Genomic DNA, 13273 nt, shown 5'->3' with positions numbered 1-13273 from the left:
AGCTCACTAGAAGGTCAAGTAATCCATAAAATAGCTAAGTACTCTACATGAATAATTAATATATTAAATAAAAATATAAATTCTATTTAGGAAAAGTGAATTAAATACACACACATATTTGTAGTTTTTTTTGAGATGGTGTCTCACTCTGTTACCACCAGGCTGGAATGCAGTGGCACAATCACACCTCACCGCAGCCTTGACCTCTCGGGCTCAAGCAATCCTCCCATCTCAGACTCCCCAGTAGATGAGACTAGGCATGAGACACCATAACCAGTTAATTTTTTTTTCTCGAGTTGGGGTTCTGCCATGTTGCCCAAACGGGTCTTGAGCTCCTGGGCTCAAGCAATCTGCCTGCCTCTGCTTCCCAAAGTGCTGGGATTACAGGTGTGAGCCACCTCACCCAGCCTGTATTTTTCTCTTTCTGAAATGTAAAGGAAGAACAGAACAATGATTAAGAGGTAACTCTTGGGCCAGACTTTAATTTGAATCCCAGCTCCACTACTAACAGTATGACCCTCGACAACTTACTTAACCTCTCTGTGCCTCAATACCAAGAACTGAATTAAATGTAATAGAATATAGGTTAATATGCTTTGCCCATTGCTAGGTGCTTAAGTACTAGATAAATATTACCTCTTAGTTACTGTACTACAATTTTATTTTCCTTCCCTCCCGCCCCATTTTAGGGGAACAAATACATAATCCCAATTCCAATGAAAATTAAACTCCCAATATATTCCTGCACAAGAAAAACAATTTGATACATAACTGTCCAAATCATTCTGTCAACTGACTTGAGATAATCCTCGTTTTCAGAAAGAGAAAAGTCACTTTCCCAGTGCCTCTGTGTGTCAGTTCTAAAGATCCACTAGAGCTGCAGCTTTGAAATTTTAAGTAAAAATCCATCTAGGATACTTATTAAAAACCAAAATTTTGAAGCTCCATCTCAGGGATACTCCAGAATGTAGTATATGTTTCACATTTTGAGAAAGCTGTACCGCAGGCACAAGAAGTGGCTTACATGTTTCCTATATCCCAGGGAATACCCTAGGATAAGGAGGCCAAATAACCCAATTTGTTTCTGAGGTTTTTTTTTAATGTATGTATTATAAAATGGCTCAATCAAGCTACTTAACATATTCATTATCTCATATACAGGTACTTATTTTTCTGTGAAAACACTTAAATTCTACTCTCAATTATCAAATATACAAAGTATTATTAATTGTAGTAACCAGAATTTACAATAGATCTCTTGAACTTATTCCTCCCAATGAAATTTTGTCCACTTTGGCCATCTCCCCAATACCCCAACTCCTAGTCTCTGGTAATCACCACTTTACTTTCTACTTCCATGAGTCCAATTTTTTTAGATTCCACATGAAAGTGAGATCATACAGTATTTATCTTTCTGTGCCTGGCTTATTTCATGTAGCATAATGTCCTCCAGCTTCATCCACGTTATCACAAATAGCAGAATTCCCTTCTCTTTTTAAGGCCAAACAGTATTTCACTGGTGTATATATACCACATTTTTAAAATCTAGTCACCCACTGATGGGACACTTAGGTTGATTTCGTATCTTGGCTACTAAGAATAATACTGCAATGAACATGGAAATGCAGATACCAGTATTAACATACTGACTTCACATTCTCTTGATATATGTCCAGTAGCAGGACTGCTAGATCATATGCAGTTCTATTTTCTGAAGAATCTCCATACTGTTTTCCATGATGGCTGTACAACATTTACTTTTCTCCCAACAGTGAACAAAGATTCCCATTTCTCTACATTCTTACCAACACAGCTTTCCTCTTTTTGATAACAGCCATTATAACAGGCATGAGGTGATATCTCATTGTGGTTTTAATTTGTATTTCTCTGATGATTAGTGATGTTTAGCACTGTTTCATATACCTGTTACCCATTTGTATGTCTTTTTTCGAGAAACATCTAATCAAGTCCCTTACTCAATTTTTAATTGGGTTGTTTTTTTGCTACTGACTGAGCTCCTTATGTATTTTGGATATTAACCCCTTATCAAATACACGGCTTATAAATATATTCTTCCATAGCTTGTCTCTTCACTGGGGACTTCTTCCTTTGTTGTGCAGAAGCTTTTTAGTTTGATGTAATCTCATTTTGCTGCCTGTGCTTGTGAGGTCATATCCAAAAAAGTCTTTTCCCAGATCAATGTCATGGAGCTTTTCTCCAGTTTTCTTCTAGTAGTTTCATAGTTTCGGGTCTTAGATTTAAGTTGTTAATGCATTTTGAGTTGATTTTTGTATATGATGTGAGATGAGAATCTAATTTCATTCTTCTACATGTGAATATCCAGTTTTCTAAGCACCACTTACTGAACTGACTGTCCTTTCTCCACTGGGTGTCCTTAGCATCTCTGTCGAAATCAGTAGACCAGAAATAGGTGGATTTATTTCTGGGCTCTCTTTTCTGTTCCATTAGCCTATATGTCTTTTCTTATGCCAGTACCATGCTGTCTTATTTAGAATAGCTTTGTAATAGATTCCCCCCTGGCTTTTTTTTTTTTTTTTTGAGATGGAGTTTTGCTCTTGTTGCCAAGGCTGGAGTGCAATGGCACGATCTTGGCTCACTGCAACCTCCACCTCCGGGTTAAAGAGATTTTCCCACCTCAGCCTCCTAAGTAGCTGGGATTACAGCCACATGTCACCACACTCAACTAATTTTTGTATTTTTAGTAGAAATGGGGTTTCTCCATGTTGGTCAGGCTGCTCTCAAACTCCTGATCTCAGGGGATCTGCCTGCCTTGGCCTCCCAAAGTGCTGGGATTACAGGCTTGAGCTACTATGCCCAGTCTATTTTTATTTTTTAATTTTTAAAATATTTAACATTTGATTGATGATTGATTGGAGATGTAGTTCCACTCTTGTCACCCAGGCTGGTGTCAAATGGAGCAATCTTGGCTCACTGCAATCTCCGCCTCCCAGATTCAAGCAACTCTCCTGCCTCAGCCTCCTAAGTAGCTGGCATTACATGTATGTGCCACCACGCCCAGCTCATTTTGTATTTAGCAGAAATGGGGTTTTGCCATATTGACCAGGCTGGTCTCAAACTCCTGACCTCAGGTGATCTGCCCACCTTGGCCTCCCGAAGTGCTGCGATTACAGACATGAGCCACCATCCCCAGGCTATGTATTTTTTTACACTGACAGGGTCTCACTATGTTGGCCAGAGTGGTCTTGAACTCCTGGCCTCAAGCAATCCTCCCATTGTGGCCTCCCAAAGTATTAGGATTATAGGCATGGACCATGATACCTGGCCTTGCAGCAGATTTTCAAATCAGGTAGTATGATGCCACCAATTTTGTTCCTTTTGTTCAAGATTGCTTTAGCTATTCAGAGCCTTTTGTGAGTCTATACAAATTTTGGAATTGTTTTTTCTATTACTGTGAAAAATGTCATTGGAATTTTGATAGGCATTGCTCTTAATCTATAGATCACTTTGGCAAATAATCCAAATTGTTGAATATCCAAGCTACCTAGACCAAATCAGATAGATTTTTTTTTTTTTATTTTTGGTTATCCAGAAACCCTCTCTATTTATTCCAAATATTAAAACTTTGTTATAAAAAAAAAAAACACACACACCAGAAGATGACTTACTTTGCCCACATCAAAAGTTAAATGGATTTGCTGTACATCGTGGTGACTAATTAACAACAACATATTGTATACTTCCAAATTGCTGAGAGTCGATTTTAAGTGTTCTCACCACAAAAAAAAACGTAAGTAAATAAGGTAATGCATACATTAAATAGCTTGATTTAGCCATTCCACTATATACATAAAGTGAGATACATACATATACATATAGTGGAATATATATATAGTGAGATATATAGTGGAATGGCTAAACACACACACACACACACACACACACACACACACACACACACAATAATTCCAAGTGTTTGCTCACTGAAGACCTGACAGTACTTTTAAGCTTATAGTTATAGGGGTTAGAATAGGAGACTATATTCTCCTCATACCGGTCTCTACTGTTTAAATTATAATTGAAAAAATGATTTAGAATAAGCTCAACTATAATTGTGCTGTAGCACAGAATGAGTAAAATGTAAAAAAAAAAATATGTGTGTATATATATATATATATATATATATTTTGGTATATGTGTATATATATATACATACACATACACCAAAACATCATGTTGTATACCATAAATGTATACAATTTTTAATTGTCAATTAAAAGAAAAAATTATTTTAAAAGTTAAATGGGTTTTATAAATGAACTATTATACTGTGTCTCTTTATTCCATTTACAAGGAGTTAAGTCAGACACTTTTTTTTTTTTTGGAGACAAGAGTCTTGCTTTGTTGCCCAGGCTGGAGTACACTGGTGAGATCCTGGCTCACTGTAACCTCCATCTCCTGGGTTCAAGCAATTCTCCTGGCTCAGCCTCCTGAGTAGCTAGACTTACAGGCATATGTCACCACACCCAACTAATTTTTCTATTAGTGGAGACAGGGTTTCACCATGTTGGTCAGGCTGGTCTCAAACTCGTGACCTCATGATCTGCCCTCCTTGGACTTCAAAAGTGCTGGGATTACAGGCGTAAGCCATTGTACTCAGCCCAGACACTTTCAAAGTGGAGTCTTGACCACTGTATCCCCTACTCCCAAACAGTGCCTACATATAACAGGTGCTAAATATTTGTTGAATTAGTGGCCTCAGAACAGCTCTTTTAACTTGTGTGTGTGAGAAGAAAACGACAACAGAATTCCAGTAAAGTTTAATTTAGAAGTTGTGGTTTTATATCCAAAGGACTTTATCTCATTTTACAGGTGAAAACTTTTTTAAAAAACATTTTGCTCATTTATTCCATGTCACAACACATAGTTGAGCTTATTCTAAATAATTTTTCAATTTTTTTTTTTTTTTGAGATGGGATCTCACTCTGTCACCAAGGCAGGAGTGCAGTGGCACAATCTCAGCTCACTGCAACATCTGCCTCCTATGTTCAAGCAATTCTCCTGCCTCAGTCTCCCAAGTAGCTGGGATACAGGCACCTGCCACCATGCCTGGCTAATTTTTACATTTTTAGTAGAGACAGGGATCCACCATGTTGGTCAGGCTGGTCTCGAACTCCTGATCTCAGGTGATCCACCTGCTTTAGCCACCTAAAGTCCTAGGATTACAAGTGTAAGCCACCATGCCTGGCCCATCTTGGCTCACCACAACCTCCACCTTCCAGGCTCATTCAATTCTGCCTCAGCCTCCTGAGTAGTTGGCACTACAGACATGCACCACCATGCCTGGCTAATTTTTGTATTTATTTTTTTTTTTTTAGTAGAGACGGGGTTTCACCATGTCGGCCAGGATGGTCTCGAGCTCTTGACCTTCTGATCCACCCACCTTGGCCTCCCAAAGTGCTGGGATTACAGGCGTGAGTCATCACACCCAGCCTAATTTTTGTTTTAGTAGGGATGGGTTCCACTATGTTGATCAGGCTGGTTTTGAACTCCTGACCCCAAGTGATCCACCCACCTTGGCCTCCCAAAGTGTTGGGATTACAGGTGTGAGCCACCACGCCTGGACTCATTTTTCAAATATAATTGAAACAATGGAGACAGGTATGAGGAGAGTTTATAGTCTCCTAATTGTAATCCCCAGAGCTATAGGATTCAAAGTAGTGCCAAATCTTCAGAGAGCAAACACTTGGAGTTATTATAATGAAACACTTTACTGTCAACCAACTGGACATCTGTATCTTTCTCCTGTTTTTTTTTCAAGTGTGTTTTTCCAGGATAATATAACTATACCCTTGGCATAGTATAACAATAGCTTTTTCTCAATCACTTTCCATTCAATACGTGCCTTCATTCTTTTATTTCCTTTTGCATAATTTCCAGTAGAAGGGTGTGGGAAATCTATTACATATGAGTTTTTAATAGAAAACTATTTTTATATGTAAAAACAGGAAACAGGCTGCAACAATTCAAAACACAAATTCTATCACCTGAACTTGCTTCTTCCAATAAAAGATAACCAATAAATCTACCATTTAAGAAAGAATCCTTTTTATGAAATATAATAAATCATACAAAAAGGAATATCAGAAGTCCAACAATATTAGATCAGTCTGTAGTAACAATCCAGGAATACAGTATTTTGATTAATAAAGGTTTTTACCTTGCTTGATAGAGGGACTAAATAATGACATAGCATCTTCTTCATGTGATAAAACTGTTACACTAGATGTCCCATCTTCTACCTGCAAACAAATACTGCATGTTAACCTGAAATATATAATTTACCAAAAATAAAATCTACCAATTATTGAGTGGTTATGTGTCAGGCATCCTGCTAAGTGTTTAACATACATTATCCCCGATTCTTATAGTTAACAAGTAAGTAGTATGCTTATCTTTTTTTTTTTGTTAAGATGGAGTCTTGCTCTGTCACCAGGCTGGAGTGCAGTGGCGCTATCTCAGCTCACTGCAACCTCTGCCTCCCAGGTTCAAACCTGCCTCAGCCTCCCAAGTAGCTGGGACTACAGGCACGTGCTACCATGCCCAGCTAATTTTGTATTTTTAGTTGAGACGGGGTTTCGCCATGCTGGCCAGGATGGGCTCAATCTCTAGACCTGACCTGCCTGTCTCAGCCTCCCAAAGTATTGGGATTACAGGCATGAACCACTGTGCCTGTAGTATGCTTATCTTACAGACATAAAAAGTAGAGACTCTAATGTGCCCAGAAAATATGGCTGATAAATAGTGAGAGCTGAATTTTATCCTAAATCTGTCAAACTCCAAACTCTATGTTCTTTTTTTTTCTTTTCTTTTTTTTTTTTTTTTTTTTTGAGATAGATTCTCACTCTGTCGCCCAGGCTAGAGTGCAGTGGTGCAATCTTGGCACTGTAACCATCGCCTCTCAGGTTCAAGATTCTCCTGCCTCATTCTCTGGAGTAGCTGGAATCACAGGCATGCACCACTACCCCTGGCTAATTTTTATATTTTTAGTAGAGATGGGGTTTTACCATGTTAGCAGGCTGATCTCAAACTGCTGACTTCAGATAATCCACCCACCTCAGCCTCCCAAGGTGCTGGGATTACAAGTGTGAGCCACTGCTCCGGGCCAATTCGTGTTCTATTATACTTGCAGCTTTCTCAGCTACCACTACTCTCACACTTCCAAAAAGACAAAATTTCAAGTAGCTGGCACATACTAGGGCTAAGTAAAACTTTGTGAAATTAATTCTTTGTATTAAACATATCATTGAGGGCCAGTCGTGGTGGTTCACACCTGTTATCCCAGAATTTTGGGAGGCTGAGGTGTGCAGATCACCTGAGGTTGGGAGTTCAAAACCAGCCTGACCAACATGGAAAAACCCCATCTCTATCAAAAATACAAAATTAGCCGAGCATGGTGGCACATGCCTGTAATCCCAGCTACTTGGGAGGCTGAGGCAGGAGAATTGCTTGAACCAGGAAGATGGAGTTTGCAGTGAGCCAAGATTGAGCCATTGCACTGCAGCCTGGGGAATAAGAGCGAAACTCCATCTCGGGGAAATACAAAAACAAAAAAAAAACCCCAAAACCAAAAAACATATTTTTGCATCTTTTTCATAACTCTACAGATTTCAATTTTCTTTTTTTTTTTTCTTTTCAGATAGAGTCTTGCTCTGTCACCAGGCTGGAGTGCAGTGGCCCAATTTTGGCTCACTCCAACCCCTGCCTCCCTAGTTCAAGGGATTCTCCTCTGCCTCAGCCTCCGAAGCAGCTGGGATTACGGGTGCCCACCACAGCACCCAGTTAATTTTTGTAGTTTTAGTGGGAACAGCGTTTCACCATCTTAGCCAGGCTGGTCTCGAACTCCTGACCCTGTGATCTACCCACCTTGGTCTCCCAAAGTGCTGGGATTACATGTGTGAGCCACCGTGCCTGGCCAATTTTCATATTTTGTATTTAAGACAAAATTCTTGTGTAGCAGAGTTATTCTCATATATTTGATTTTTAAATTTTTAATCTAATAACTACTATCTTTCACTTCATTTTTACTTTCAGGTGCACTGTAAGTTCCTGAATCACATATTCAGAAATATCAGAGTCTTTAAACTCAGTGATGTGTAATTGTATTTGTAAACAATAAAATCTTTTCATTATCACAGACCAGGTATAACTGGTACCATGTGCTTGATTTACTCATTTAAAAAAAGTGTGTTTTTTTTTTTCTTTTGAAGAAGTGGCCTGATCTTGGCTCACTGCAACTTCAGCCTCCTAGGTTCAAGCAATTCTTCTGCCTCAGCCTCCTGAATAACTGGGATTACAGGTGCATGCCACCATACCCGGCTAAGTTTTGTATTTTTATTAGAGACGGGTTCACTATGTTGGCAAGGCTGCTCTCAAAATCCTGACCTCAGGTGATCTGCCTTCCTTGGCCTCCCAAGGTGCTAGGATTACAGGCATGAACCACTGCACCTAGCCAAAAATACATTTTTCTAAATAAATGATTACTCTTTCTATTCTAAGACAAAATAAGTGAGATAAGTGTGGTACTAAGTATGGTACTATATTCAGGGCTACAAAATCAACAATGACCCTTTGGTGTACTGTGATTTCTCTTACCTTGTGTTTTTTTCCAGCTTCTCTCTCACTATTTTGTCTATCTTTTTTATCAGGAAAAAGGAATTCCTCATCTCCTTCGACAAATGCATATGGATCAATTTTAGGTTCTTGTTCTGCATCAGATGCTATTGCTGAAAGATACTGATTTTTAATTTGATATTGCTGCACTAATTCATCAGAAACTTTTAAAGGTTTCTTACATTGCACCATTAACCTGCATAAAAAAATTAAAAAAAAAATTATCCACATAAGTATTAAAATTTTATTTCCAAAACAACATAAGTATCATAAGGTTTTTATATTTACTTAAAGATTATCTAACCTGCAATCCCTTATTTCAAAAATGAAGAGGCATGAAAATATTAAATAATTTATTGAAGTCTCAAATTTAGCCATAGAGAAATGAGGCTAAAATCCAAGTTTCCTAACTATATGATCTATCAAAATATGTTGTATTTAGGTAATTCATGGTTCTCAAGTTCTTAAGCACACTACATTGTCCAAATCCATTCCCTGAAAGGGGCTCTTAAATCTAAACTGCTCCAGTACAGTGACTCAAAGTTGGGGCTTTATAGTGAGGTAAGATACTTTTAAAACAATTTATACAATGAAAATAATTATGCATTGTTTTACTGCCACGAATAGATATACTTTAAGTTTCAAATTTTTGAAGGGCTGATTTGTGGTTCATGAAAATAACATTATTACTATTAATCCTGGCAAGATGTTTCACAAGGGAAAGTGAAGTTTCAGTGCAAGTATCTCAGAGTTCTTTTCTAATCACATTGGCACATCAATTTTTAAGTTTAATTAGTCTTCTGGTTCAACACAGTGACTAAAAAAATCCTTCTCTTTATTCTTCTAAAATAACCATTAAAATGATAAGAGATGACAGAACAAGACAGAAGACAACAATGAAGTTAGAAAGATGAACTAAGTGGAAACTGACAGACTATAGAAGGCTGAAATCTAAGGACGAAAGAGGGAAGCCACAAGAAGCAAGGTGATCTGTACCAGAGAACCCTGGAAAGCATCAGGACTTGTCTCTCTCTGAAGACCTGACTGCTTGGTGGGCATGAACACAGAATCACTAGCTTCTGATTTGTATAAGACACATTTAGAAAAAAAAAAGACACATTTAGACTCTTAAAGTCCTGTCAGTAGCTAGCAGTCAAGCTTCTAGTCAGATCATGTCCAGAATCTTGTAATGACTATTTCACTCCGAGAAAAAACCAAAGTCCTTATACCATCCTATGAAAACCTTCCATCATCTTGTTGTTCTCCTCTCCAAATGGATCTTCTACGATTCTAGTCCTCTCTTATACTGCTTCCAAGGGCTTCCTTTAGGTTCCTCAATGGGTTCCAGACCCATTCCTAGCTATTTCTTTTATTGGGAATATTCTTACAAATAACTTCATGGCCAACTCACTCACTTCCTTAAAGACTTTGTTTAAATGTCACCTCTCTATGAGACCATAACTACCTTATTTAGAAAAGCAATATGCCCACTTGCCTCAATAATAATCCCCCTTACCCTTCTCTATTTTCCTCCATAGCACTTATCTTTTAACACATTACATAATTTATTATGTTCATAGTTGACTGTCACTCACACTAGAATATAAAAGCTCTACAAGGACAAGGATCTTATCTTTGTTGACTGATTTAGCACAGATGCCTAGAGTGCCTGGTACATAATAGTACGGTATGGTACATACCATAATACTTGGTAATGAATAAATGAAATCTAAAAGTCATACACTGAGATGTTTGTGCATTAGTACTACTAAAATACAGTCTCTTATACTTTGAAATGAACAATTTTTACATATTAGGAATACCAATGCCAGTGCTTATCTATACTGAGTACTGAGACAAAAATAGATATGTAAGGTCTGGGAGCACTGAAGGTATCTGCAAATTGTAAATTCTTTGACTGACAGGGAAATCATATCTCATTAACCTATTCACTAATGCCTAGCACTAGCAGCACTTGATCTCTTACAAACTAAGGGCAAAACAAGGCATCAAAATGAAAACTAATTTCTAAACAGGCTATAAAATATTCAAATACATATTATTATTACTCCAAATATGCCCTAGATTTATTCCAAAAACTAAAATCCCAAGCATGCAAAAATTTTCTTCTGTGGGAATGTAATGCTAACATACTGTCATTGGGGATATGTTTTATAATTAATCACTAGAATAGTTCTATTCTATAAACAGATGATTTTCAAGTGTATTTTTTTCTACCTTACCACATTAGACTCTAAGTAACCGCTGGTTGAATTGTCTACAAAATATTCACTTATGCAAATCTTTTCAAAATAGTAATTCTAGCTACTTTGATATGTACTTTTCTTATTTAATACTTCATCTTTTACGATGGGAAATGAAGGGTATTATCCCTGACTTTGATGTAGAAATTATGTAAAATCAAGGGCTTTGCTCAGGTCACATAGGGGCAAAGTTAGAGCTGAAAAGATTTTAAGTATTCATATTGAAATAACTATTCTCAAGGAAGAAAGTATAAGAAATCTCCCTTTCCCCAGTCTGGAAGACACTACTACTCTCTGTAGAGATAAATAAAACAACTCTATGTTGCATATAAGTTGTCCTCCTGCAGAAGTGTAAAAACCTTCACAATGTTCACATAAGTAGTTGCTAGACTACTGTGCAGTAACATTATTAAAAGGACCAATTCTACTGCACAGGGCTCTATTAAAATAAAAATTAGTAAAACAAATGCATTACCTAAATATGACTTTTTGTTATTTTATTGAATCATTCTCACAGACATTATGTGCAAATAATTTAAATGTAGTCAATTTCAAGAGTATTAAGGCACAATAAATTTTAAAATATAAATCATTTACATTACACATTTTTCTATATTTAAAGCTGATAAAAAATTAAAAATTGTTACTTTTAAGAAATGCCAGATAAAAAAACTCCAATTATCAAACACTTTTATGAATGCAAATAACTTCTCCTTTCCTCAAATGAACTTACACATACAGCCAAATAATTAACTACACAGACAGTTTCAATTAGACATAAAGCTACATACAGACAAACTGCATAAGGATCAGGTACAGTCATGAATAGAAAGTATTACAAGGCACAAAGTAAATTTAAATTATTCATTAATTGCATCTCCTTCCTTTTACTATGACAATAACATATTATCCTGAAACGTACTCGTATAGAATTCAGCATGGCTCATGGCATGGTAACATATGCTGTTATGCCTTTATTCAATAAAAATTCTTCCAGATGAGGTATGAGTATTTAAGGATCGACAATTATAGAAGGAGATAAGCTACAGAAGGAAAGTTAAGGAACAAATGAAGGCAATAATGTCAAAATCTCCCCACCACTTTTTTTTCTTTTTTTTTTTTTTTGAGACAAGGTCTTGCTCTGTCACCCAGGCTGGAGTGCAGTGGCATGGTCTCAGCTCCCTGTAACCTTCATCTCCAGAACTCAAAGTATCCTCCCTCTTCAGTTTCCTGAGTAGCTGGGACTACAGGCATGTACCACCACACTTGGCTAGTTTTTAATTTTTTGTAGAGATAGGCTCTCCCTATATTGCCCAGGCTGGTCTTGAACTCCTAGACTCAACTGATCCTCCTGTGTTTGCCTCCCAAAGTGCTGGGATTACAGGTGTGAGTCACTGTGCCCAGCCTAAAATCTCCCACTTTTTAAAGGGTATTTTTTTCTATTACGATCTCCCACATTCAGAATCAGTCCTTAAACTGAGTCAAGGTCACTGTCAAAAGGAAAGCTTTATTGCATTAAAATAAAACAGCAAATAAAGAAGACTTAAAAGATTTAGAGTACAGTAAAAACAAAACAAGTTTATTTCCTCACAGACCTTCTGTGAAACAAAGGCATTCAGAACTACCTTTTAGAGATCAAATAATGCATTCTGTAACTATACATATATATCTGATATATTACTAATTACAACATAGGAGTTAGTTCTATTGATGAACATCACAGTTAAGATATCCTGATATACTTTGGCTAGAGAATAAAACAGGTAAAGAACTATGCTCAAATACAGTTCTTTCTTTGCTCAGGGTTTAGAAAGGTTTCCCTCTGAATCAGAGTAGCAGATTAAACAATGATAAATTCTTCTAAAACTAACTGCTAAACCCTTGAAAAAAAGATGTTTCTTGCCAGAAATTTCGCTATCTTTAAAATTTATACAATTCTTAGCCTCTATTCTGAAATACATGCTATCATTAACTAAGAGAGAAACCAAAAAGAATCAGAAACCAAAAAAGGAAAGATATTTGCCACAAATATCTTACATATGGATTATGCTATCTTCCACTCCAACCTCTCCTTCCCTGCAAGTAAATTCTAACAAATTATAAAAGGAATTTTACTTTTAAAAACGTCAACTGAAAGTTAAACATAAAGCTGCTACACATGAAAGTCTAAGAATAAAAAAGTAATTTGAAATGATAAATTCTGTTACTCTATACCAGTTAAGTAGCTGTCACCACCTAAAACTGCTGATTAGAAAAATCAAGAGGGCCTGGTGCAGTGGCTCACACCTGTAATCCCAGTGCTTTGGGACGTTGAAGTAGTAGCACCACTGGAGACCAGGAGTTCAAGACTAGCCTGA

General features: G+C 37.0%; 1 protein-coding gene across 4 annotated transcripts in view; it reads right to left on the bottom strand.

The window, feature by feature from the left end:
• Positions 1-13273, bottom strand: part of MED13 (mediator complex subunit 13) — a 232951-nt gene that overhangs the window by 41918 nt on the left and 177760 nt on the right. For all 4 annotated transcript variants that reach the window (XR_013535714.1, XM_078373689.1, XM_002748181.6 and 1 more), the window contains 2 exons: positions 8635-8848; positions 6200-6281 (listed from right to left, as the gene is read on the bottom strand). Coding sequence is in view for 3 of the 4 variants with exons in the window: in XM_078373689.1 (XP_078229815.1) it covers positions 6200-6281; positions 8635-8848 (296 nt within the window). In the remaining variant the exon portion in view is untranslated. The remainder of the gene's footprint in view (positions 1-6199; positions 6282-8634; positions 8849-13273) is intronic.

This window comes from Callithrix jacchus, chromosome 5 (genome assembly GCF_049354715.1).
Source record: "Callithrix jacchus isolate 240 chromosome 5, calJac240_pri, whole genome shotgun sequence".
NCBI lineage: Eukaryota > Metazoa > Chordata > Mammalia > Primates > Cebidae > Callithrix > Callithrix jacchus.
The sequence above is the reverse complement of the archived record's forward strand: the minus strand, read 5'-3'. Positions and strand labels throughout refer to the sequence as shown.